This window comes from Ursus arctos, unplaced genomic scaffold (genome assembly GCF_023065955.2).
Source record: "Ursus arctos isolate Adak ecotype North America unplaced genomic scaffold, UrsArc2.0 scaffold_24, whole genome shotgun sequence".
In the NCBI taxonomy this organism is placed as follows: Eukaryota; Metazoa; Chordata; class Mammalia; order Carnivora; family Ursidae; genus Ursus; species Ursus arctos.
In genome coordinates, this window is record NW_026622919.1 from 19,855,400 (window position 1) to 19,882,513 (window position 27,114).

The 27,114-nt window shown below is 57.3% G+C and overlaps 1 protein-coding gene across 1 annotated transcript; it reads left to right on the plus strand.

The window, feature by feature from the left end:
• Positions 1 to 3,688: 3,688 nt before the first annotated feature.
• On the plus strand, positions 3,689 to 26,749 carry JUP (junction plakoglobin). The gene is given in 16 exon segments (XM_026512845.4): positions 3,689 to 3,827; positions 13,827 to 14,039; positions 15,688 to 15,947; positions 16,163 to 16,401; positions 17,104 to 17,305; positions 18,099 to 18,243; positions 18,366 to 18,469; positions 19,572 to 19,811; positions 19,813 to 19,911; positions 21,129 to 21,284; positions 21,482 to 21,601; positions 24,238 to 24,388; positions 24,499 to 24,620; positions 25,168 to 25,207; positions 25,452 to 25,616; positions 25,912 to 26,749. Coding segments are annotated over 14 exon segments (2,235 nt in total). The 5' UTR covers positions 3,689 to 3,827; positions 13,827 to 13,834; the 3' UTR covers positions 25,604 to 25,616; positions 25,912 to 26,749.
• The last annotated feature ends 365 nt before the right edge of the window (positions 26,750 to 27,114 follow it).

Sequence of the window (27,114 nt, forward strand, 5' to 3'; positions counted from 1 at the left end):
CAGGGCAGAGGCCCCTTCCCCACGCCTGTGGATGGCTCTGCCCCAGGACCAAGAGTAGGGCCACGTTTAAGATGCTTCCCGCTCTTTGCATTGCCTTTGATTCCGGTCTGCTCCCCCTGCAGGAATAACTTCCAGTTCCTGTGTTTCTTTCCTGCTGTGGAAAGGCAACGTCATCAGCCCGAAGTTTAGCCACCCATCTGTTCACCCCACTTTCCTTTGTAAGATTTTTTTTATAATTATGTATTTGAGAGAGAGAGAGAGCGCGCGAGCTCGGGTGAGCACAAGTGGGGGGAGGGGCAGAGGGAGAAGGACAAGCAGATTCCCCACTCCTCGGGAAGTCTTGTGGGGTTCGATCCCAGGACCCCGAGATCATGACCTGCTGAAGTCAGATGCTTAACCGATTGAGCCACTCAGGTGCCCCCCCATCTTCCTTTATAGAGGTGGCCATATCTGAGGCCACCTTGGGTCAAAGAGGAGGGGAAAAGGGCGTGTGTGTACGTGTATGTGTGTGTGTGTGCGCGCGCGCGCGCGCGCATGCACGTGCTGGGGAGAGCGTGCTGACGTTCCTGGCGTTTGGATATCTGAATCTGGGCCCATCAGTGTGTATCCCGGAGGTATGAGTGCAGACGTGTGTGTGTGTGTGTGTGTGTGTGTGTGTGTGTGTGTGTGTGTGGCTTTTGCACATCTAAATCCCTGACAGAGAGGGGACTGAGAAGGAAGACAACAGCATCTCTCCCACCTCCTTATATGGCCCAGAGGCCTGCGGAGGATGAGCTGAGGAGAGCGGCCTGGCTGTTGTTCACCTTCCCCCAGGGAGCACCTCTCTGGGCCCCACCAACTCCCCCGCCCCAACATTGGACCCTCATCATACACCTGTTTGCTGGTAACTTCGTCTCTAGGGCAGCTTGGGATGAGCCCCTTGGTGCCCTTTCCTTCGTTACTCTGCAAACCCAGCAAGCTGCAAGTCTGCATGAACCGTTTGTGTTCTTCATGGCCCAAGGACTCTGCTTCCACTGAGCTCTGGGCAAGAGAAATGAGCTTAAAATTCAGGAATACGAAGTGAAGCTAGGCATAATAAGGAACTTAGAATAAAAGGAGACAAGGGTATTCATAGAAGGGAGGTGAAAATTCCTGGAGATTTGTCAAACAGAGAAATCCCTGCCTTTAAAGGCGTGGAGGAAGGGGACTGGGTAAGATGTTCCTGTGGCTTTTCCTTCAAGTTCAAGTTACTGGGGAGACTGTGGCCAGTGACTCTCATCCCTGTCCCTAGGCACGTCCTCGCCCCTTGAGACCAAATCCTCTGCACAGGCAGCTCATTGCAGTAAACATCATTTTCTGATTCTTTTCTGTATCCTACAGATGAATCCTCAGTGCCTGGCAGGCGCACAGTAGGTGCTTAATAAATGTGCCCAAAATCCCTTGATCTGGGAGGAGTCACAGCTCTTATTCCAGTCTTTCCTGATGCTGTGGGTGGTGCCTCCACCCAGTCCCAGCCTGATGCTTGGCTTTGAGGCCAGCCTGTTGCAGCTTGTTCCAGGCTGACGTGCAGGGAACATTCTGGGGAGACACACACACACACACACACACACACACACACACACACACACAGAGGCTTTATTCTGAAGCCCTATTTGTGCCCCTCTACTCCACCAGGCTCTTCCACTCCTGTCATCAACCAGCCCGTATGCAGAGAGAGGGAGAGAGGAAGGAAAGAGTGAAGTCAGGCTTGGATCTGGGAAGTGTGTGTGTCTGTGTGCAGGGGTGGCAGTGGGGAGATGGGCAGGGGATGGAGAGAGCAGGGAGAGGGAGGAAGTGAAACCCTAGGCTTGGGAGCGCTATTCCTCCCAAGCTGAGGGCTGGCCACTATACTGCCTGGCTGGGGGCTGGGGGGAGCAGGTGGAGGGGTGGGCAGGGATAAGGTGGGGAGGAAGATCCTCAGGAAAGCAAGAGGAGGGGGAGTCAAGGAAACTAAGTGAAGGACAGTGGCCCTGGCATGTGGGATGATACCTGGTTAGGGATGTTGATGTCTCCCTGGCCCCCTCCAGGAAGGCTTCCTGGATGGCACAGGCCTCAGGTGTGAGAATGTTTTGGCCATCATTCCTTTCTCTGGTGGGAAAGTAGTCAAGGATACTGCTGGGCTGTCTTCACCCAGCCCACCCTGGGTGCTAGCTTTGGGACTATAGAACTTGTTTGAGGGAGGACCTTTTCATGACAAGCACTCCCCCGATTCCCACACACTCGGAGTGGCTAAGGTGACCTATTTACTCTTAGCTCTCTGGGAACCCTTCGAAGGTTGGGATCATTTTGGTTTTCTGTGTTACCAGGGTCTAATCTGGTACCTAGCATACAGTTGGTGCTCAATACTTAAGTGTTGATGAACGGATATCCGTAGTAACCTCAGCATACTATACGTCCATGAGGAGGAGGCATCCATTTCATTAACCACAGAAGGGAAAGACCCCGTCTTCTTCACTTGCTTGCCTATTGGTAAGTTCTTTCTGATAACTAAGCCACAATCTTCCGCTAATGAGGGGGCTGCTGCCCCATTTCTTTTATGCTAGTGTTGATTTCCTTTAGATCCGATGTCTGATTTTTTTCCCAAACCCACTACTACTTTCCCTATCTTTGTCCCAAATCATTGCTCTTCTGTCTCTGCCCAGAATATTTGTTTTTGCCTTTCCCCCCACCCCTCCCTGCTGCTTTGACATATTATTCCACCAGGAGAACATGGGTTTGGTGGGCCTTGAAATGAGAAGAAAGGGGTTCTAGTGTAGGATATGCCATTTTGTTGTTTTATGACTTCTCTGAATTTCAGCTTCCCCATCATTGAAATGAGGCTTATTTCGTTGTCCTGAAATTTTTTTCAGAATTTTCATGAGAATTAAAAAAAACCCACCTCCATGTCTTTAAATTCTAATATTTAACAAGTGATTTCACAAACCTTAATTTTATTCCCGCACCCCCTCCCATGAGACAGATACAGCTAATGTACCCATTTTACAGATGAGGAGAAACAGGATGAAAGATGAAGTAACTGGCTGAGATCATATAGTTACTAAGTGGCAGAACCCAAACTCAGGCCTTCTGATTCGAAATCTCATGAGCACTCCATCTTTGGGGAAAAAATCCCAACCCAGAAAAAAAAAAGCCTATGAAGTGCTATACAAATATGTTATTATCCCTCTGTGGCAAGGGTGAATAAGCCCAAAGAAGCATCATGCCTGACGCTGAGTTGGCTGGTCTCTAAAGGCGTCTGTCCTTTCCCATGGCGCCTCCTGACTCACCTGTTGGACAGGTAGGGGGGAAGGGGAGAGTAATGAGTCTCACCTGCTCAGAGCTAGGGTGGGGCAAGACACACCCCATCCTTCCCATTGGTTCTTTCCTTAGTCTTACTGACAATCCCTTGTCCAATCAGGAGGAAGTAACCTTCTATCTGCCAATAGGTAAGGAGTGAGGATGGAACCTCAAGTTGGGGGCCGTCCCCAGAGCCGACTAGCAGTCCCTGGGGCCAATGGCCAGCGGATAAACAGAGACGGCGGTGGAAGAGAACTGGGCGCGAGGCTCCGCCCCTCGATGGGACTGCCGGGAGAGGCATCCAGTGAACCTTCATCAGTGGGTGGGCGTTTCCCTCAGGGGCGGAGCTTCGAGGGGCGAGAGGCGTGGCTTGGCTGTCAGGTCCCTTCGCCTTTTGTTCGGTTACTGAGTTGCTGCCTTGGCCAGAGTCCGGAGCAGCCGCCGCCCGAGCGCGCCGAGCTCAGATCGCTGCCCGCGCCGGCTCCCAGCCCGGCCCGACCCCTACACCCAGCCCGGCCAGGCTCCACAAGCAGGTGCGGACGATCGGGGCAGGGATCGCTGGGGCGAGGGAAGGGCGGCGAGCGGCCGCGAGGCCGATCCCCGCCGTCCCCGGGCAGGTGAGGGAGCGAGCCAGGGAGCGCCACCCTGCACCGGCGGCAGGGGGCGCGCTGGGGTCCTTGGGCGCGGCGACTCTGGGGGCGCGAGGTTCGGGCCGAGTGCGCTGGGGGCTGCGTGAGCTGGAGATCTGAGAAGGGCGGGGAAGGATGAGGGCAGGTGACTCTGGGGTCGCGCCTGACCCGCGGCCCGTGGAGCTCGCCCGACGCTGCGTCCCCGACTCTCGCCCTGACTCCTGCAAGGGAGACTTTGCCCTGCTCTTCTGCGTCCCAGGGCTCACTCTGTAGTCAGGAATGTACAGTTTGGGAAACTTGCTGCCGCTGGTATCTTTGGGGCCACCCTCACCCCACCTCACGCGTCATCTTCGCTTTCCCTCCCTCTCTACTCCCCCAGGCTTGGGTGGGGCCCTATTGTCTGCGCCCGGCTTGCCCAACCGTGGGGGCCGAGCTCATATTTTCCCAGCGACGCGGGCCCCACCTGCGGAGCAGGTGAGCACTCGGAGTCCAGAGGCCCAGCCCTCCAGCTCCCTGGCCTCGTCGGTACTGTACCTGCGGCGCCTCCCTCCGCCCGGGTGGGTGCCGGGCTAGGGCTCTGCCATAGGAGGTGGGATGGGATGACAGCGGGACTGGCGCAGGGCCCGGCTGCGCGCCCAGCTGGTGTCTGGCACCCGTGGCTCGGACTGGGGTCTGAGCGCAGGGGTCGTGCCTGGTGGGAGAATTCCCTGGCCCAGTTTCCAGTAGCTGCTGCTTCCCGAGTGTCGACAGGGGAACGGGACTACTCTTCTCTAACCTCTTATTGTTGAAAAAAAATCACCCCAAACAAACTTTCTAGGAGGAAGTATTCACGGCAGCTTTCTCTGCGGGTTTTCCTGCCTGCTTGCCCGAGGGCTTTCCCCCAGGCTTAGGGGGTGCGTCTTGGGGCAAAGCCCCCTCCCCCAGGCGGCCCGGCTGAGCCAGGGCCAGTGCCTGCGTCTGACCCTGTCCTCCCTGCCCCCACCTCCATCCTGTTTGCTGGGCCCCTGGGGCCCGAGGTGGGGGCAGGGGTGCGGGGGTGGGCCAAAGGGGAAGCAGCTTCTTCCTTCTCTTCCTGCCTCCGGGGACCACCACACCCCCTCGCTTGAGGCCTGCGCCGGTGGCTCTCTCCCAAGCTTTGCCCCCTCCCCAGGAATGGGGGTGGGGCAGGGCCCGGCCAAACTGACGAGGGTGGGGGGAGCGATTGTTCTGGCCTTTTTTCCCCTCTACCCCATCCCCCAAGGTTATATAGCTGGCTGGTCTTTGAGGCCGATGAGTGTGGAGCCTGGGGTTTGGTTTCCATTTGATTTCTGGATTTTGAAGGTGCATTCCTTCTGGAGGCTTTTGCCGTCAGTCACCCAGTCACCCCTTCCTGAGAGCTGGGTGGGGCGAGTGGGACAGGCTATGGGGGAGAAGGTTTCTGGAGAGCTGCACGAGGGCCCCCTTCACCCCAATTTCCTAAGAGCCCCTTCCCTGGGCAGAGTTGGAGATCACCAGGCTTTCAGCACCGGGTTTTTAAAAATCTGAAATGTGGTCTTTCTGCAGGGATTTGGATGCCAGCCCCCTTGGGGACCAGAGGGGAAATATAAGAGCCAGGCTGTCCCTCAGTCCTGGGGTGAAGGGAGTGTTGGAGGGGACCAGAGGGGAAATATAAGAGCCAGGCTGTCCCTCAGTCCTGGGGTGAAGGGAGTGTTGGAGGGAATCAGGGCTGCTTGGCCTGACTCAGTTGGGAAGACCCTACCACCTCTTCAACGCTGTAGTTGGGGGAGCGGGGAGGGGTCAGACCCGTCTCCATGAAGTGCCCTGGGTTAGGGGGAGGCTGAGGAGGGACCCCATCCTTCTTCTCTAATGGGTAGTGTACCTCTGAGGAGCCAAGAGGTCATGGAATTTGGGCAAAAATAACCTGTTTTCCCTCTTCTGTGTGCCAAAGTGGAGGAGGGGAAGGCATTGTAATTACATTGGTTAAATAATTAGTTTAGCTAATCGGGTTTGTGGCTGTGATCAAAAGATAATACTGAGGCGGTATTGCTAGGAGGTGCCTGGTGGCAACTGGTGGTTCTCGGGACGGGAGGCGGAAGGGGGAAAAGGTAGGATCCAATGAGTCATTTCTTGCTAGATCAAGCACCAGCTTGGGTGACAGGAGCCCTCTCCACCCTGTCCCACCCCCATTCCCTCTGGAACCTCTGTTTGGGCTGCCAGGGCCCCGGCTTTGAGAATGTGTAGGAAGGATTCCCTCCTGGAGGCTCCAGGGGCAGGTCCTGATGAGGGGTTGGGGAGAAGAGCCACCTGAGAATGAGACGGGTGATTGACCTTCAGTGGAAGGGCTGTTTAGTTGGAGAGATGTCACCAAGGGCCGGTTCTGAGCACAGTGAAATGGGCGTGGACTGAGCTGGGTTTGAATCTCAGCTCTGCCACTCATTACCTGGGTGGCTTTGGTCAGTTCCCTTCATCTCTCTGAGCCTCAGTGACCTTGCAAAATGGAAGTAATACCCACTACCCAATAAGTACTTGACAAATGGTAACTAAAAAGGCACGGGAGGACGTTACAGATACCAGGCACTTTCTTCGAGCTTTCTCACTTATTCCTTACGACAGTCCCTAGAGGCAGGTATCATTAGCCCATTCGGCAGATGAGGAAACTGAAACTCAGGAGAGTCAAGTAACTTGCCCAAGGTTGCACAGCGAGACCCAAGCAGAGGCAAGACTACCCTTTGGGTCCTCTGGTTCCAAGCCCAGAGCCCATCCTGCTGTATCATGTGTCACCCCAGTGCAGTTCTGGAAAGAGCCTACCACTGCTCTCTGAGAGCCTCTGCTTGGGAGTTTGGGGAGAAGAGAATTCTAGATGACCCAGGAAGTTTTGTGTGGGTGGCGAAGGTGGGGGCAGGTTCGTCAGGAGGGGGTGACTCATGTCCTAGCCTCCAGCCCTCTGAAGCCTCCATGGCTTGGTTTTTAGTTCCTGGGGGAGGGGGCTATCTCCCCAAGGCCAGGGGCTGTGGCCATGTGTGGAGGAGGCTGGTGGGGGAGAGAGGAGGGCAGGGGTCAAAGCTGCTGCTGCCTCCTGGCTTGCGCTGGGCCAGATCCTGGGCTGTTCTGGGCTTGTCCCTGCATAGGAAGTGGGGCTTCCTGCTTTGCTGGGGGCTGGGGCTGTGCCAAGATAAAGGGGAGCCTGGTCCCTGGGGAGGAGAGAGAAATCAGAGTCAGATTTAGGGCCACTGTGCTGTAGGATTGTACCAGTCCGTACTGCCGGGCTGCTCTGGGGCCGAGAGCTGGCTGTCCTCTGCTTGGGAGCCCGGGAGCCGGGGAGACTGGGAGGGCCTCTCCGGTGATGGGGGTGGGGTCAGCCAGAGCTTTGGTCCCTGAGGGAGGGGCTGGTGTCACTGTCCTCTCAGACCTGCCTGGCTCTGGCGCCTTTGCAGGTGGGCACCTGATACCAGAATGGGCCTGGGAAACGGAGCCTCTGTGTGTGGGGGTGCAGCCTGGGCACGGAGCCTGTCAGCACTGGGCTTTTAGATCCCTTGAGGTCAAGAGGGGACCCCGGGCATGGGGATTATTCATCCTGGAGAAGAGAAGGCTGAGGGGCCTTCATGTGACAGAGAAGGAAAGAGAGTGACCTCAGTCCTGGCGGATGCTATAAAGAGGGTGTCGGGCTTGTGGTTTTCCATCACCCCTGGGGACACAAGAGCCATTGGGACTGATGCTGTTAGGGAAGGAATGGAGGCCAGACAGGAGGAAGAACTTCCTGTCTATTGGAGATGAGATCTTGTGTTGCTGAGTAAGAGGGAGAGATGGAAGGTCAGAGGTGACTTTTCTCTGAAGAGAAGGAAGCAGGGCTCTGTCTGCGGGAGCTGGAGGAGGGCCATCGTGCCCAGGAGAGACGGCAGGCAGGAGTCCATACCTTTGGTGCCAGTCTGAGGTCTGTTGGGGTCCCTGGGGAAACTCACAGTCTTGTGTCTTTTGGGAGAAGAGAGTCCTGGCGGTAAGAGGGACAGGTATCCATGAGCCGGGTGGCCCAGTGACCCCTGTGAAGAGAAAGAGAGGTGTGGCTGGGGGAGGTCACCCTCGTTTGTGTCCCTGCAAGTGACATTTTGAGGCCTCTCTCCTGGGACATGGTTGAATCTGATGGAGGTCTAGGGGCATGGACTGCCCCAATTTCTAGCAACTTCCTTGGCCAGGCCTGGAGAGAAAGCTCTTTGCTCAGCCTCCTGGCACCTCAGGCTTTGGGGGACCTCAGGACAAGAAGCTCTATTCTCTGTGGTCTGCCGAGTGGACTTCACAGGCCTGCTTTCCTTCTCCGCTGTAGGGACATTGGGCTGAGTGTCAGGGGCAGGCAGAGTTGGGATGGGGCTGGGCAATCGGTATACTTCTTATTTGGGGGTGAGGAGGAGGCTAGACTATGACTCCTCCTCCCTCTTGATTGAAAAAGTAATATCTGATCATTGTAAAAAACAATTGGGAAGTTTAGAAAAGTTTACAGAAGAAAAAAAAAATCATCCACAATCCCACTCCATAATCCCGCCACTAACGTTTCTTTCCTCTCTCTTGTTTCTTAGCCTCTGTCTTGATGATCTCATGGTCTGTATACAACAACAAATGTGAACCAAACCTTTATCCGAATCCTAGTTTTCTCCAGCAAATGCAGAACAGGGAACTCAGGGTTGGTTCTTCCCTGAACTTCCGGGAGAGGGTCAGGCAGATCCCTGGAGAGTGAAACCCTGGGAGGGGATACCAGCTGGGGTCAGGGCTGCCCAGGCCCCCCCTGGGGGCACTGGCTTGTGGTGCCTCACTGACACAAGTCAGCCCTTTGCTGTTTCCTGAGGCTGGGTGCAGGGTTTTTCCATTCTCAGGAGCCCTGGTTTGGGTTTGGGTTTATGCCCACAGAGGGTCAGCAGCAGCGACGGGAGCTCCAGCTAGAGCCCTCTCCAGGGGAGCCCGGGGCTTCTCAGGGTCAAGCCACCTGGCCCTGCATTTCCCTCTCCTCGAGTCCCCTTCATTTTCCCACCCTGGTTTGTTTGCTTTGGGAAGGAGCCCAGAAGGAAGAAAACAAACAGCAGCTGGGACGGCCTGACCTGAGCCTCCCCCACCCCCAGCCAGTCCTGGGCAGCAGCTTGGGCTGTTCTCCAGACCGGAAGTGAGGGTTTTCCTCCGGAAGCATCCAGGAGGATGGGCTCCTCTTGTCTTCTCCTGTCCCCAGGGCCCTGGCCATACGTGGTGCCCACTTCAGTCTGCCTGCTTGGAATGACCATTCTGAAAGGAGAGACTACCGAATCTGTCGAGGAACCTCTCCTCTGTGGGGTGTTTCCTCCAGGAGCCACCAGTCTCAGGGGAGAGGCCTCGTTGGGAAGCCCCAGCCTGATGGGGGAGACAGGGCTCTCAAGGGAAGCAGTCAAGTCTGTCTCTACTTTTCTAGGGTCTGTTTCTGTCTGTTCTTGGGACGGCTGGCCAAATCTCTGCTGGAGTCAGAGACAGCGGGGAAGGGTGGGGGCTGGTGACCCTGCTCAACCCAGCCTCTCTCCTGGGACTGCTATGTGGGGAATGTCCCGGCCTGACCGGCCTGGCCACCCCTGGCTGCAGGAAGCAGCACATGTGACTGGGGAGAGGGGAGAGGGCAGTGGGCAGAGCAGTGTCTCCCCTCCGGAGCAGACAGAAATCCTCCCCAGCCACACCCCACCCCACTCCTGGGGCTCCAGCCTGGGGCTGGGAGGCAGACACCCTCCGTGGTCCTGGGTCCCAAAAAGCAGGCTGGCTGCTGGCCACTTGCCAGGCCCGACTCTACTGGCTGCCTTCTCTGCCATGTCTTCGCTCGGCTAATAGAGGGAAGCTCGCCTGGGCTCTTACTGTTGACAGAGGGCTTCCAGGGCCCTGGCTGTGTTAGATCCGCCATATATAGTCTGAAGAAACAAGTGCCTTGATCAACTCGATTTTCCAGATGAGGAATATGGGGCTTAAGGAAATGGGGTGACTTGCCCGAGGGCACGCAGCCAGTGAGTGGCGGGGCTGGATGGGTCCCATCCCCTGACACCCAGGCTCTCCTGCCTGGCCCACAGCCCCCTTCCTCTGTCACTGAGCCTGTGATTGGCGTCTGCACAGGGTGCTGGCCTCTGGCCCAAGGAGCTTCTGGAGGGCCCTGCCTACTCTTCCAGCTCTCGTGCAATGTGTCTAAGCCTCCTTCCAGCAGGCCTCCTGGGTGGCCCATTCCGTCCTTGTTTCCAGGTGTTTCGGTGACACTTGGCATCCTGCAGCCCGGCCCAGCTGTGCCCAGCACTGACCGCGGTGCTGCTGGGGGCAGGGGCCTGAGGTAGGTCTGGTGGCAGGGTTTTTGTATTGGTTTATTTCGTTTTTTAAAAAAAATTTTATTTTTAAGCGATCGCTGCACCCAATGTGGGGCTAGAAACTACAACCCCGGCACCAGGAGCTGCCTGCTCCTCCGACCCCCCGGCCAGGCGCCCTGGTGGCCGTGATTCTGAATGTCAGGACTGGAGCACACTGTGCCGGGACACCTCGGACTTGGGGTGCCCCTGCTGGGGAGGAAGTGGGAATGAAGGGCAGGGTATGTCCAGAGCTTGCCTGCATGCTCCTACCCAGTGTGGACCTCCGTGGGGAGGCCCCTTGGCATTCCTTCTCCAGGGCCCAGGCTCCTCTTCCTGTCCCTGGTACTGTCCCCACCCCACCCTGTGAGCTCTTGAGCAGGCTTCGGCCTCCTGTGTCGCCGGCAGTCAGAGCAGACTGCGAAACAAAGGCCCCCCGTGCAAGGCGGAAAGCCGCCCCGTGTCTGCTCTGCCCGGCTCTGGCCGGAGCGTGGGCAGGGCCGCGCCCGTCTCGCCCACTTCCACCCTGGCCCTGTCCGGGGGCATTGTGGCAGGTCCCGCTCCGGGTCCAGGGTGGAGAGGGGTGAGACCCAGCTGGGTGCGGCCCCCTCCACCCTGGGAACTGCCAAAACAGCACTTTGTTTCTTGGTGAGAGAATTCCCCTGGTTCTCCTGGGAGCCGGTGAGGAGAAAGGTGGGGCGGCCTGACAGTCCTGCCTGAGGTCTGACTCCTCGCCTTCCTGCTGCAGGAGGAGCTCACCCCGGGATCCTTTCCTCGAGAAGCGTTCTGGTGTGTGTCCTCTCTAAACTGTGTGCTGTCTCTCCCCTGGCCCACCCTCGGCCTTCTCTGGTCGGTTGTGGGAAGCCTGAGTCTTAGATAGTAACATTCCTCTGAGATCAGCTGGGCCACGCTTTCTATGGACAAAGCACAGGGGGGCAGGTAATCGTCTAAGGACACCAGTAAGCTTGTGGCAGAGCTGGGACCAGGACCAGGACCTGGGACTCCCGATTTCGCAGCCAGTGCTCTGCCTCCAACTGTGAGCGCCCTTGGCCTCTCCAGCCTCTCCACCCTCTGGCAAGGGGCTCAGCTCTACCCAGGCCCCGGCCACCCCCCTCCTTGACTGCAGGGCGTTCCCTGTTAGGAGCCAGGGGAGCAGCCCTGTTTAGTGGGCCGTAGGCCGGTGTGGAGCAAGGGTGTGAGCAGAGCGCTGCCCTGTTCTCAGAGGGTGTCTCAGTCTTCTCAGCTGGAAGTTGGGCATGATAAAATGCCGGCCAGAGCGGCTTCGAGGGAAGCGTGAGATTCATTTGACAGTAAAGCAGCTGAGTGTCCCCTCCCCCATGGATCCTTTGACCTCGGTGTGGTCTCTGTCTTGCGCTGGGCAGCTGCCAGCCCTCAGCTTCTCTTGGCTCCAGGCCTGGGCTGGTGGGGGGGGCGTGAAGGGCCTGCTGGGAAAATGCCCCTCCTGCGGCCAGCCTTGACCTCGGTGGTCCCTGTGGATATGGGGCCAGCCAGGGGTGGGGGGGTGATCCCTAAGGTTCAGGGTGAGGCCTGTGCCCCTCTGGCTGGGCTGAGAAGTCCCAGGAGTAGGTGGCGGTCTGTGCTGGGGAGGGGCTCTTCCTGGCTTGGATGGGGTGTTCTTACTGATCGGGGCTGGAGATTTCCAGTCCGTCCTGAGCAGATCTGCCTGTAAGGCTCAGCGCCCAGATGTCGGCTCAGCCCTGTGCCTGGCGTGGTGGCATTTACAGGGTCGAAGCAGCTGTGTATCCTGGTAGAGTCTGACCTCCCTTCTGCAGCACTGGGATGTCCAAGGCCTCCTCCCCGGGGTTGTCTCCTCCCCAGGGGCGGCTCTGTGACTCTGAGGCTTGCTCCTCCAAACTCCTCTATTCTTTCTCTCTCCCACCTCCAGTGTGTGGTGAGGGCGGGGGCGGGGGGCTCGTCCTGAAATAGCTGAGCTTGGCCGGGGCCTGGGAAGCAGCTGGGTGCAGCTGGTGGCACGGAGCCTGCTGTCTGGAGCGTTCTGGGCCTGCTTCTGTTTATCAGCTCGAAACTCTGAGTCACTTGGGGTGAAGGGAGGAGAGGAAGGAGGCGGCTTCAACCGGGCCGGCTCCTGCCTCCGCCTGTTCCAGGTGCGCTTACGGGCGGGGAAGGAGCCGGTGTCACCATAAAAGGCAGGAAGGCCCGAGGCTCCTTCATCCTCCTTGAGGGTGGCCCTGGGATCTTGGTTCCTGGGCTGGGGCCAGGCTGAGCCTGCTGAACCACCTTGGGCCTGACCCGGTCCCCCATCATGAGTCCCATTTGAGGGGCTGCGTCGTGTCCACCTACATGGGTGGACCGGGCTGTGGTCTGTTTGCTGTCTGAGGCCACACTGAGTGTGCAGAAGCCACAGGCAGGGGTGTCCCTCACGCCTCTGCCTGGTCCCAGCTCTGCCATTTCTCTGCTGTGCCACCTCCCCTGGCAGAGCCTCAGTTTCCCTGTCCGTCAAGGGGGGAGCCCCTGCTTGTGTGGATGACGGCATTCGTGAACGGTCTGGCACGGGGTAGGCCTTCTCTGGAGCACCGCTTCCCTTGCCTCTCCTTCCAGGGGCCGGACTCTGGGGGTCAGCTCCCACGACCCGGAAGCCAAACAGACCAAGTGAGAATTCACCACCCTGGTCCACAGTAGGGCCCAGCAATTCATGAACCTCAAGTGCCCCCAAGTCTGCAGGGAGAGGGAGGGGTGCCTGAGTAGCAGTGACCACCCTCCCGAGGCCTGCCCCCGCCTGGGTTCTAGGAAGACAGGAAGTGAGAACTGCCCCCCCCCCAGGGAGAGGTGGCCCTGATCCACGGCCATGGCCACCAACATTGAGTACCTACTATGTGCCCGTCACCGTGCTGGGTCCTTTACCAATCTAGCCTTCACGACAACCTGCAAGGGACGGGGCGTTACCCCATTTTGCAAATGAGGGTTGGGCTCTGCGGAGAGGTGAACTAGCCCAGTAGTATGTGGCTGATACTGCAGCCGGTCAGTGGGGCTCAGAATTCTGGAAAAGGCTTCTAGGAGCTGGGGTGCTGGAGAAACAGGGATCTCAGGGTTTGGGCCCCTGGGGTCACTTGTGACCCTGCCCCATCTTCAGGAAAGATCCTGAGATCCTGGAGTCTCCAAGGGAGCCTTTGACGGCTCCCAGCAGCCTCCGGGGCTCTCCAGAGAAACCCGTCGGACTGCTTCCCTGCCCCGCCCAGTTTCCTGTCCAATGCTTGGGGTGTACATGCCTCACCAGAGACTTTCCCAGGGAACCCCAGTGCATGGGGGTGGGTCTGCAGGACCCCAGAAGCTGCTAGAGGCCCTGAGTGCCTTTTGCTCTGGGAGTGTTGGGTGGGGACAGTAAGGTGGGCGAGCCCAGGGCTGGGTTAGGGCATCTGACTCTTTACTGCCCCGCTGCCCATGGGGCTCCCTCCACCCTGGGCTGGAGGTTAGAGATCTAGGCCCAGGACCCACGCTTGGGGATCCCACTGTGGGCAGTCCCTCCCTGGGCCTGGGGATGGGCTGAAGCTGGGGACCGGGCCAGGTCGTGGGATACCTCACCGGAGCCCGCTGATCTCCTATCTCTCCTTTGTGTCCCCAGCAGCCGCCATGGAAGTGATGAACCTGGTCGAACAGCCCATCAAGGTGACTGAGTGGCAGCAGACATACACCTATGACTCTGGCATCCACTCGGGTGCCAACACCTGTGTGCCCTCGGTCAGCAGCAAGGGCATCATGGAAGAGGATGAGGCCTGCGGGCGCCAGTACACACTCAGGAAGACCACCACCTACACGCAGGTGCCCCAGAGCCAAGGTCAGGGTCTCTGGGGACTGTTGCGTGGAAACTGTTCCACGGAAGCACTTAGCAGAAAACCAGCCTGGGCCCTGGAGGGAGGTCGGGGCAAAAGGAGGCAGACTTTAGGCGGCCCCTGTCTGAGGGAGGAGGCACAGCGACTTGAGGCTGCCCCCATCTGAGAGGGAGGCAGATTCCTCTTCCTGGAACCTCTCAGATGGAGGGGGACGCCGAGACCCTTCCTGCCAGTCTGAAGGCACGGCCCTGGCCCTCGATGAACTTACGGTATAATGTTGAGGCATCACTCTTGCCCTTAGGGGACCCATGGATTATTGGGGAAGATGGTCCTTTTGCTCCAGGAGCCTCAAGTTTGACAGGGAGGTGGGACTCCTGATGGGTGTAGGAGGAGACCTACAGATAAACTGAGGCCAGTGGTGGCCTGACGACCCAGCTGCTGGCTCCCAGCCCTCGGGCTTCCGGCTGGGGCTGGAGTATGTGGGACCGAGGACCGCTGTCTACAGGGGCCTCCAGGGCCCCAAACACGGAGCAGGATGAGCTGTGGGAGCTGGGACAGGTACGGGGTGGGGGGGGTGTGTGACAGGTGGAGGCCCTGCAGAACTCAGCCTTGGCGCCCGGGGCTCTCCTTCCTGACGGCAGGCAGAGGCTTCTTGGCAGTGCCAGGCATTGTGTTGGTAGCTCAAAGTATGGCATTCAGGTGGGAAAGCTCTGTGGGTGTCTTCTCCTTCCCCACTAATTGGAGGGTGGAACCTCGGCCTCTCTCTCCCCAGGGCATTGGGACACTTGCCAGGGCAGGGCTGCCTGGGAAGTTTGGACACCTATTTGTGGGACTCCTGGACCCACCCAGGGGGTGGAACCCAGAGTCTGAGCTGAGAACCCACCCCCTGCTTTCTGAAACCCACACTCCCGCCTTTCCCTCTGATCTGCGTGTGATACTGGGTGGCCCTCTGGGCCTCTATTTGCTTGCCTATGTAATGGGAGAGTTGCCTCCTTTGGAGATGATAAGGATATAATTAGAATCCTGAGATTTCAGAGTTGAAAGGAGACCTAGGTTGTCTCCGGCTACCCCAACCTGATTGTTAAGGGAGGGGCGTAGGGTTGGGGTTTGGGCTCTGGAATCAGGCTGTCTGAGTTCAGACCCCAGCTTGGGCTCCTAGAAGCGTGCTGCCTCAGTTTCCCCATCTGTAAAATGGAGAGTATAATAGTACTTGTCTTGTAGGGTTATTATGAGATAAATGAGGAAATATAAGAAAAGCATTTGATTTACTGCTAAGCACATGGTAAGTACTCAAAAAATGTTAACAATTCCTGTGACTAGTAACACTCCCTACCACTCTTGTAGTGATGTGCGTGCTGCATCCTTTCTTTTCAGAGCGATTTACAACTCGTATTTAATTCCGCTAAGAATTCCCTGTGATGGACAGGTGGCGCCCCATTTTACAGCTGACGTAACTGAGGCAGTGGTGGCGTCCCCTGGTTAGAGGCAGAACCGCGTGATGGGTGTTGCTGGGGCCTTGGTCGGGGTGGGAGCCAGCCCAGAGAACCCAGGTGGGCTGTCTACAAGGCCTGCTCTGTCCCCAGTGTCCCCCCCCCCCCCGCCCACCATACACCTCCCGCAGCTCAGTCCCTGCCCCTTGCCCCCACCCCCCAGGTGACCTGGAGTACCAGATGTCCACGACGGCCAGAGCCAAGCGGGTGCGGGAGGCCATGTGTCCTGGCGTGACAGGGGAAGACAGCTCGCTGCTTCTGGCCACCCAGGTGGAGGGCCAGAGCACCAACCTGCAGCGGCTGGCCGAGCCGTCCCAGCTGCTCAAGTCGGCCATCGTGCATCTCATCAACTACCAGGACGACGCCGAGCTGGCCACCCGGGCCCTGCCTGAACTCACCAAACTGCTCAACGATGAGGACCCGGTCCGTGGGGGGCCTGGCCAGGGTGGGGGCGGGGCCGAGAGGGGAGAGGTCAGGTGTCTACAGGGGACAGCCCTACCCTGGGCCCCATCAGCTGGGGAGTCTGAGCAGGGTCCCTCTGAACTCTGTGGAGGGGGTCACCGGGCCCCTCCATCTCACAGGGGCAGCTGGCCTGGCCCATCTGGTCACTTTTTCCCATCCCTCCGCCTCCCCCGCAGGTGGTAGTGACCAAGGCAGCCATGATTGTGAACCAGCTGTCCAAGAAAGAGGCGTCGCGGCGGGCACTGATGGGCTCGCCCCAGCTGGTGGCGGCCGTGGTACGCACCATGCAGAACACGAGTGACCTGGACACGGCCCGGTGCACCACCAGCATCCTGCACAACCTGTCCCACCACCGCGAGGGGCTTCTTGCCATCTTCAAGTCAGGCGGCATCCCTGCCCTTGTCCGCATGCTCAGGTACCCACCCCTACTCACTGTTGGATCCTGCGGACTCCCCTCCCTTGGGCTTCCATACAACAGTTACTGAGGACGTACTGTGTGCCAGGTGCAGCCCCGTGCCCAGTCCCGGGGCTCAGCTCCTCACAGCCTAGCAGGGGAGACAGGCACGTAAGGGACCAGCAGGTCACTTCCCAGGGTACGGTATGGACTAGGGCACGGTCTGCCCAAGATTGCTCCGAGCAGCTGTGCACTCTGACAGCTGGGTGCTGGCGGATGAGTGGGCTTTGGCCCGTGTACATGAAGGGAAGGATATCCCAGGCAGAGGGAACAGCAGAGAGTCCCTTGCCTCCCTGCCTTGTGAGGGTCATTGGTCTTTCTCCTTATATCCGTGCCAGGCTGTGAGTTCCTGACCCCCTCACAGGACCTCTCGAGCACATGGCCTCCCATGTGGTAGTTCCTTAGGAGACCTACTACGTGCTCAGCCCCGGGCTATGAGCCCAGAAACAGGAGGAGACGTGGTCCCGGCGGGGAGAGGAGTGGTACCCGCTGTGTGCTCCGTGCCTGAGAGCGGGGGCTGGCCTCCAGCGATGAGGAGACTTTAGAAAAGGGCTGTTGGCACAGGGACGTTGGTATGGGGAAGGCCTCCTGGGGGAGGCAGCCCATGTTCACACCAGACCCCTTGGGACCCGGCTCGCATTAACCCCCTGCCCACCATCCCAGCTCCCCCGTGGAGTCGGTCCTGTTCTATGCCATCACCACGCTGCACAACCTGCTGCTGTACCAGGAGGGCGCCAAGATGGCGGTGCGCCTGGCAGACGGGCTGCAGAAGATGGTGCCCCTGCTGAACAAGAACAACCCCAAGTTCCTGGCCATCACCACGGACTGCCTGCAGCTCCTGGCCTACGGCAACCAGGAGAGCAAGGTGGGCTGCGCCCCGCCCCCAACCCTGCCCCGCAGTCCTGCAGTGCCTCGCCTTCCGTCCAGCTGCAGCCTCCGGCCACGGCCTCCTTACCCTCTTTGGTTAAATATATGAGTATACGCAGCGGCACGTCGTTCATCATAGAGCCGAATATTTTGAGGATAAGGGAAAGGAAAAAAAAGTCACCATCCTCATGCAACCACAGCTGTTTGCATGTGCTTCCTGCAGGGCCCGTCCTGTGGGCGTATTTGTACGCGGTTGTGGCCATGGCAGATGTACAACGTTGCATCTGTTTTCTGTGTATTTTTATTTTTTTTTTCTGTGTCCTCAAAATTAACCTCTATCGTGGCAAATAGCATTTCATGAAGCGGGGGCCCCCAGATGTTATTCTTAGGGAGGACATTTAGATTGCTCTCGATTTTCTGCCTTTATAAACAACGCTGTAATGAGTATCTTTGGGCACACAGCTTTTCCCAAAGACATTTTTTCATCAGTGGGGCTAAGGGTTTTTAATACTTCTGGGCTTTTACCCAGATGGCCAAATGCCTTCCAGAAGGCTTGTATTACTTACAGCGTTGGTGGTGGTGGTGGTGTCTGTGAGTACACTTTCACCTCATCCTTGTCAGCATTGTGTATTACCCTTTTTTCAAATTTTTTGGCTTTTTTCGATAGTCCCCAAAGCTATTCAGGTTTTCGCTGAAGTTTAGTAGTGACATCTCTGTCACCCCCTCCTTTCCTGGTTCCTTGTCCTACTTCCTGTCTGTCTTACACTCGTTCTCCACCGTCTCCCCGTCAGCTCATCATCCTGGCCAACGGAGGACCCCAGGCCCTTGTGCAGATCATGCGTAACTACAGTTATGAGAAGCTGCTTTGGACCACCAGCCGTGTGCTCAAAGTGCTGTCCGTGTGTCCCAGCAATAAGCCTGCCATCGTGGAGGCCGGTGAGTGTGGCCTGTGAGGATGGTCCACGGGGCCAGGAGGGTTGGGGTCTGGGCCTTGTCCAGCCGCCAGGCTTGGTGAGCGGTGTTCCCTGTGGCTGACGTGCCCCCGTCCCTTGCCCAAGGTGGGATGCAGGCCTTGGGCAAACACCTGACAAGCAACAGCCCCCGCCTCGTACAGAACTGCCTCTGGACCCTGCGCAACCTCTCGGACGTGGCCACCAAACAGGTGAGGGAGGCGACTGGGCCTCGGTCCACCTCTCCAGCCCCCTCGTCCTCCCCTTTTGCCACATGCAGGCTCTTGTCTGCGACTCTGACCTTAGGAGCCGTGGGAGCCCGAGCCCTTTAGATCTTGCCCCGTTGTGGCCGAGGCCGGAAATACCCTGAAATCCCTCGTCCCTTTAGCTTAAGGATTCAGGAAGGGAAATACGGGAGGGGCTGATGTTCCTGAGCCGGAGTTCAGGGGGTACCAGGGGGAGCGTTTGGCCCTAGATCCTGCGACGAGCTGCAGTAATGAACCAAGAGACAGCGTGAGGGCTCTGGTGGCTAAAAATGTAGTTTAAGGAAAAATGGTTTTGGAACAAGACTCCGGGTCCTTCCTTCCAACCCGACTACCATTCCTAAGAGGCCCCCACACCCCCCATCAATAGGCTGGACTCTGCGAGGCACTTGTGGACGTTGGCTCGCCTGTCCCTTTCAACAGCTAGAGGTGGCATGTGGGACCCAGGTGGCTAGCTGAAGAAGCAGGGGCCCAGGGAATTACGTAATGGCCCTTGGTCACAGCTAGTAAACGGCAGAGATGGGACTCAGCAGTGTCATCCCCGAGCCTGGAGTCTTCCTGTTCCAGCACAAGGCCCACGTGGCCCCCCCTGGGAGAAGGGAGGTGTCTGGGCCAGTGACGTTCCCTGAAACTGGATTTGGTCCGGGGATCACTGAGAGGACAGCATGAAGGCCCAGAAAGATGAGAAGCTGGGGAGAGCAGGCCAGCTGGGCCACTGAAGCACGTGGCCTCCTCAGCAATTCCCTCCTGGCCCTGCCCGGGTCTGAGGACGCAGAGGGGCAGGGGGGTTGGAGGGAAGAGCACAGGCTTCGAGGCAGGCCTGAGTTCACAGCTGGCCCACTGGTGGCCGTTGCCCGGGGGGATAGTACCCCCTTCCCCCGGGGTGTCGTCGGCAGAAGCGCAGGGCTGAAGGCTCCGCGGGCCCGTGAACTCTCAGCTGAGAGGGCGTCAGACCCCGCGAGGCCCTCTTGCTCCCCTCGGACGTGTCTGGGAAGACTTCTGGGAGTGGGGAGCCTTCCTCACTCTCCGCTGCCTCCCCCACCCCCCCCAGGAGGGCCTGGAGAGCGTGCTGAAGATTCTGGTGAACCAGCTGAGCGTGGATGACGTCAACGTCCTCACCTGTGCCACGGGCACTCTGTCCAACCTGACGTGCAACAGCAGCAAGAACAAGACGCTGGTGACCCAGAACAGCGGCGTGGAGGCTCTCATCCACGCCATCCTGCGAGCCGGCGACAAGGACGACATCACGGAGCCCGCCGTCTGCGCCCTGCGCCACCTCACCAGCCGCCACCCCCGAGGCTGAGATGGCCCAGAACTCCGTGCGCCTCAACTACGGCATCCCGGCCATCGTCAAGCTGCTCAACCAGCCCAACCAGTGGCCGCTGGTCAAGGTACTGACGGGGGCCGCAGGGGGGCTCGGCCGGGTGGGGAAGGAGCTCCCCGCGGGCGGGATTCGGGGCTGTGTTGGCACAGGCAACGCTGCTGTGACAGAGAGGCTCTGAGGCCCGTCAGCTGGGGCGGGCTCGAGACGCTGCCTCCCTGACGGGCTCCCTGGTGATGTTGCTGGTCCGTGGGCCACGTACTTGCGCTCACGCTTTGGGTCCTGCTCATGTCGCTGCACCTAGATACAACGAGGCTGGCGAAGTGTCGTGTGTCAGAAGGCCACGTGTCCTGCTAAAATTCAGGACGGATACTAACAAGACAAAAAGTAGAAAGGGTTCTGGGGGGGACATTTGGTGTCTGTTAAGGGTGTGAAGGGGCGGAGCCTTCTCCGCAGGGGGGCTGCCTGGGTAGAGGAGAGCCAGCTGGCGGGGCCCCCACTGGCGAAATTTTAGACAGTTTGACAGTACAGATAAGAGTGACTCTGAGGAGTTATACGTTGAATTTTTTAAATCCATAGTGAGAAAAAAAAAAGAGCATGTGGTCCCTCCTTGGGGTTGGTCCCTACTGCAAGCCTGAGGTGGGGGCAGGGTTTGACCTAGCAGCTAAATGACAAGGTCATCCACCTTGTGCCCACATCCTCATCGCTCAGGATTTTTGTCCCTGCCCTCCTGGCTTCTTGTTTTGAGGGTCAACTGAGAGGAGAGCTTGCTTTGCAAGAGCCTGAGGACCCTGGGGGGCCAGAGTGGCCCCTGGGAGATGGGGTGCCCTGAGGAGGAGACTGCTTCCCAGAGCTGCCTTGCTGGAGATTGATAGGCATTATGAGTATCACTAAAGCAGGAAGCTTTGGGGTCAACCATAGCAAGGACTCCCTGATGATCAGGGTTTGGGAATTATCAGGAAAACAAGTAAGACTCTGGTGTCTGGGGGGAGCGGATTGTTGAGAGAAGGGACAGGGTGAGGGTCAGGGCATGGGGCTGGTAGAATGTTCTGGAATGGGGTATCATTTTTGGCAGGGGCTATTAGAGTTAGACATGAGGACCCACAGATCGTGTGGAATAAGGGACATGGGCTGGGAGTGGTCTCATGGTCTGGAGATCTTCCGGCATGTCTGTGTCTGGCCTGGGGGACGGACAGATGACAAGGGAAGGAGGAGACGATGCTGGGAAGTTAGAATTCTTCAGATGCCCAAGAAACGTCCCCCTATCATTGTCCTTTTTCTCATCAGGCAACCATTGGCCTGATCAGGAACCTGGCCCTGTGCCCAGCAAACCATGCCCCGCTGCAGGAGGCCGCGGTCATCCCCCGCCTCGTCCAGTTGCTGGTCAAGGCTCACCAGGATGCCCAGCGCCACGTGGCTGCGGGCACACAGCAGCCCTACACGGTAGGGAGCCCTCCCCCCCGGTTGGGGTTGTCCTGTTTGTGAATGTATGTGTGCGCGTGTGTGTAAGCGGGCAGGCAAGCTGTCTCTGGGGCGAACTCAGAGGACCAGTGAGGTTTGTCAGATTGTCGTGGTGGGGGCATGTGTGGCCAGGTCCAAGGGCCAGTGGTTGCTGCATCCCAGTGTCTCCTCTTGTGCAGGACGGTGTGAGGATGGAGGAGATTGTGGAGGGCTGCACCGGGGCCCTGCACATCCTGGCCCGGGATCCCATGAACCGCATGGAGATCTTCCGACTCAACACCATTCCCCTGTTCGTACAGGTGAGTCTGGGGCAGGTGGACAGGAGAGGTCCCTCCCACCCCTGCTTATCCCCATTGCTGAAAGGGGACGGTTGGCTGGCATGGGCTTGGTGGGTCTGGGCCAGGCAGCAAGAGGTCTTTGGAGGAGTTTGGAGAAAAGTGGCCACACCGGGAGTGACCACTTAGCAAATCCCTCCTGCATGGGAATGGCTTTCCAAGCTCAAAAGCAAGGAAAGAGGGGCACCTGGCTGGCTCAGTCGGTTTAAGCGTCTGCCTTCAGCTCAGGTCATGATCCCGGGGTCTTGGGATCCAGCACCACGTCGGCGCCCTGCTCAGCGGGGAGCCTCCTCCTTCCTCTCCCATTCCCCTGCTTGTGCACTCTCTTTCTCTCTCAAATAAATAAATAAAACTTTAAAAGAAATTTAATAAAAAAGCAAGGAAAGAGATCACAGATAAGAAAAATATCTCCAGATTCAACTACATAAGCATTAAAATCCTCTGTATGTCAGAAACAGCCTAAAAAAGTATGAAAAAGTCAGTAGCAAACTGGGAGAATGTTTGCAAGTATCACAATAGACAAGAGTTTAATATCCTTCATGTAAAAGAGCTCACCAAGACTAGACACCAGTGGTTAGATGGGCAGAGGCAGACGCAATCCCCAGGTCACTCATGAACAAGCAGGGTTCAACCCTAAGAGTTGAAAGAAATGAAACGGATGCCCCCCGTGAGACCCCATTTTCCACTGTCAAATGGGGAATAAAAGGGGGGGCGTGCCCTCGGCTGGCAAAGATATGATGAAATAGGCAGCCCTGTACCTCACCAGTGAGAAGAGAAGGAGACGATTCTGCAGTCTGTAAGGAGAGCCTTGGAGATGTTCATATCCAGGGTGCCCGGGGGCACCTCTGACTCTCGATTTTGGCTCAGGTCATGATCTCAGGGTCGTGGGATCTAGCCCCGCGTCGGGCTCCATGCAAGTCTGCGACTTTCTCCTTGTGAAATCATTTTAACATAATTTAAAATATGGCAAAAATGTATGCCTCCAGCCAGCAATCACAATGCTACTTACAATAATTGAAAACAAGATGAATAGCCAATGATAAGGGAACGGTTAAAAAAAAAAAAAAAAAAAAGAATGATCTGTTCTATCATATGGCTGCATACAGTGAGGTGGAAGAATTTTTTGCTTTTGAAATTTTTTCCCTTTAATTACTAGAGTTCAGAGTGAGGGATCGGTGCCATTGGGACCTCCAATTGTGACCAATGAGGGTTCTTTCTTTCTTTCTTTCGTTCGTTCGTTCTTGTTGTTATTATTTGACTTTTTAGCACTCTCTTTTTCTCTTACCAGTATGGACTCAGATTTCTAGGAAAAGTTTTTTTAATAATGTAGGAAAATGCCTTATGTTACAGTATGAGGTTAAAAAAAAAATCCAAACAGGAATCAGAATATCAAAATATATGCTACAGGGTGCCGGGCTGGCTCTGTTGACGGAACAGGTCTTGGGGTTGTGAGTTTGAGCCCCATGGGGTATACAGATGACTTTTGTTTTTTAAAGATTTTTATTTATTTATTCATGAGAGATGGAAGGAGAGAGAGAGAGACAGAGGGAGAAGCAGGCTCTCCACTGAGCAGGGAGCCTGACGTAGGACTCGATCCCAGGACCCTAGGATCATGACCTGAGCTGAAGGCAGATGCTTGACTGACTGAGCCACCCAGGCGCCAGGGTGTACAGATTTCTTAAAAATAAAAAAAATTTTTTTTTAAAGATTTATTAATTTCTTTAAGAGAGAGAGAGTGTGAGTGAGCATGTAGGGGGAGGGGCAGAGAGAGTCTTAAGCAGACTCCATGCTGAGGACAGAGCCCAATGTGGGGCTCAGCCGTCTAAGCCACCCAGGTGCCCCTACTTAAAAAATAAAATCTTTTTTCTTTTTTTAAGATTTTATTTATTCATTTGAGACAGAGACAGAGAGAGCACAAGCAGGGGGAGAGGCAGAGGCAGAGAGAGAAGCAGACTCCTCCCTGCTGAGCAGGGAGTCCGATGCGGGATTCGATCCCAGGACATAGAGATCATGACCTGAGCCGAAGGCAGATGCTTAACCATCTGAGCCACCCAGGCACCCCATTAAAAAATAAAATCTTAACCAAAAAATGCTTTAAAAAAAGCAAGAATCAGGGCGCCTGGGTGGCGCAATCGTTAAGCGTCTGCCTTCGGCGCAGGGCGTGATCCCAGCATTATGGGATCGAGCCCCACATCAGGCTCCTCCACTAGGAACCTGCTTCTTCCTCTCCCACTCCCCCTGCTTGTGTTCCCTCTCTCGCTGGCTATCTCTATCTCTGTCGAATAAATAAATAAAATCTTTAAAAAAAAAGCAAGAATCAAAATATATAGAGAGATATGATATAAAATATGACTATAATCAAAACCTGATGGGAACATGCCAGTGCATTAACAGAGGCCTTATGTGGGTAGGAACTTATGGCAGGTGTTCTTTCCTGTTTCTTTATACTGTTCTCAGACTTTTCCACACTTTCTGGTAGGAGCTTGTGTTAAATCCAGAGAAGGGAGGCAGAGATGGACAGGGTTGGGAGGCGGGCTGCCCAGCCGCCTTACACCTCACCCATCTGCACCCCTTCCCCACCCCACGCACCCTCTCCCTAGCTCCTGTACTCCTCAGTGGAGAACATCCAGCGTGTGGCTGCCGGGGTCCTGTGTGAGCTGGCCCAGGATAAGGAGGCCGCTGATGCCATCGACGCTGAGGGGGCCTCGGCCCCGCTCATGGAGCTCCTGCACTCCCGCAATGAGGGCACCGGTGAGGGGCTGTGCTGTGGGCAAGGAGGTGGCAGAGGAGGGCTGGTCTTGGTCCTCCAGCCAGGGTGGAGGCAGGCGCCTGAACTGGTTTTTCCTTTCCTCTCCGCTCAGCCACCTACGCGGCTGCTGTCCTGTTCCGTATCTCCGAGGACAAGAACCCAGATTACCGTAAGCGTGTGTCTGTGGAGCTCACCAACTCCCTCTTCAAGCATGACCCAGCTGCCTGGGAGGCTGTGAGTATCCTGGGTTGGACTGCAAAGTATGGTTGTGCAAGTTGCACACTGCACAAGGACAGCACTCTTAAGGGGGCTCCTACTACACTATCAACTTCATAGATTTTTATTTTTTAATTGGATCATTGATGACAATTTCTAGCGGATGGAAGTAGTAGGTTAAACTGTATCTGTTTTTGACCTGCCAGAATGCCAATTTTATTTTGTCTGATCCTAGTGGGGGCGGGGGGGGGGGGAGGGAGTGGTGGTGGTTAGCTCCTGGTACCTGCTCTCAAGTCATCCCGTGCTCTGCTGTCCCCAGGACTGCTCTAGTTGTGTGGGTGTCCCCAAGCATGAATGGTGGGACCTTCCATCCTAGGGGGGTGCCTGAGGAGAGGAGTCCATTGGGGCACTGTGTCACCCCATTTCATTTTCTGTTCCTTCGAGGGGGTCTTTGCTTTTCCCTGGCCCTCTTTCTAGCAGCCTCTCTAGCTGCCCACCCCCAGCCCAGAGCCTACATTTTCCACCCTTCTCCCCTCCCCCAATGTTTCTCTGTCCCTTTCCTTAGGCCCAGAACATGATCCCCATCAATGAACCCTATGCAGATGGTAAGTGTGTGCAGAGTCCCTCAGGGACCGCCGAGAGCCTGGAGTGTGGGGTCGGTGTGGATGTGAGCGAGGGAGAGGCTTTGTGTCTCCAGGGCCAGAGGCCCCGTGGCGGCCCCTGTGTAGTATCCTCACGTGTGGGCCCCTGATGTGGGAATTTGGAGAGGGGGTCAGGCCCACGGGAGCTAGAGGGTCCGGCAGGGTGGTCTGCAGACCGTAGAAGGTCCTCTTGCCTTCTCCTTCCCAGACATGGATGCCACCTACCGCCCCATGTACTCGAGCGACGTGCCCCTGGACCCCCTGGACATGCACATGGACATGGACGGGGACTATCCCATCGACACCTACAGCGACGGCCTGCGGCCCCCCTACCCCACGGCGGACCACATGCTGGCCTAGCTGGCCCAGTCCAGTACGGCGCCCTCCCGCTTCGCAGCCCTCCCTCACGCCTGCGGGCTGCTGAGACACGCTTTTCCTCCCCTCTCGAACCTGCTTCTCACGGAGGCCCTGTCATGTTTCCTCTGAAACCCTGGCTCTTTCCTGGGGGGAGCGAGTGTGGGGCCTTTTGTTGGCCTGCCTTACTCCCTTATCTTGCTGGGGGCAGGGGGTCCTGCCCCTCCTGTGGGTAGTGGGTGGGTGACAGGCTCCTAGGGGCTCCTAGGGGCCGGAGGCCTGCCCTGACCGCTCTGTGTCTCCCCCGCCCCCAGGTGCGGTTCCTCATCTGAGAGGCTCTCCGTGCAGGTGATGGGGCGAGACAGAGAAGTGCCTGAGCCCAGGGGAGCAGGGCCGCGACTTCTCGCCGAACCCCACGCCTCCAGAGGTCCTCTGTAGGGTCTTTCTTGGGATGGTGATCTGCTCCTGCTTTTCTGTCTTGGGCTGTGGGGTCCGGGGCCCAGCACCCCCTCCCCACCTCTGTGGCCCCGGCCCTAAAGCTTTAGACTCGACCACCCTCTCTCTTCCCCCACCCAGCAGTCACCCCTCCCACCCCCACCTCACTCCCACCCCGGGTGGCCTGACTCCACAGAGCTTTGGTTCCTTCTCTGGGCCTGATTTTCTCACCGAACTCCAACCAACCGGCTGTTCGAGCCCCTAGGTGTCCAGGACCCAGGTTCAAGGCCCAAAGCCCCAGAATCCAAAGCTTGTTTTGAAAAGTTCAGGGACGGACCAGAGAGATGGGACGGAGATGCGGAGAGGGAGTCCCCCACTCCAGGACACCCCTGCTCCTCTCTCCAGGACACTCAGCCGGCTTTGGCCCCTTCCTGGGAGCTCTGGGGATGGCTCCCTCACAGCCCGCCCCGCCCCACCCAGTCCCACCCACAACCGCCCTGGCTGACTCCTGAGAAGTGCTCTTGGCTGACCCCTCTGGTGTGCGGTGAGGGGCTTTCTCTTCCCCTTCCTGTTTCAAACCCACCACCACCTCCTGCACCTGGGTGTGGGGGGCTGGGGGAGGTCCCAGCAGAGAGTTTTATTATTCTCGCTTTATGTTTTTGGTTATTGGTTTTTTTTGTATAGACCAAAGCAAAGAAAATAAAACTAACACACAGATCTAAGGAGGCTGTGTTGGGGGGGAGGTGGGGAGTTGGGGGCTCGCTTAGCAGCCCGGTGCCTCCTTGCCTGGGTCCCACGTGCACTCGTGGCCACCTCCACCTTGCGTGTAGCAAAGACACAGAGAGGGGAGTCAGGGAGAAAGGAATGTTTAAGGATCTGGAGTAGATTGAATTCAATACACACACACTCGCAGGCCTCCAGCTTGGAACGTCGGAACCTTAGGAGGTGGGAGGGGTGGAGGGACAGCTGGGCATGAGTCCCGCCTTCAGGGACACCAGGCCTCGTGTGTCTGTCCAAGGGGTGACCTCCTTGCCGGCCTCAGCCTCCAGCCCTGCCCCGTCCAGCCTTCGTGTGCACGTGGT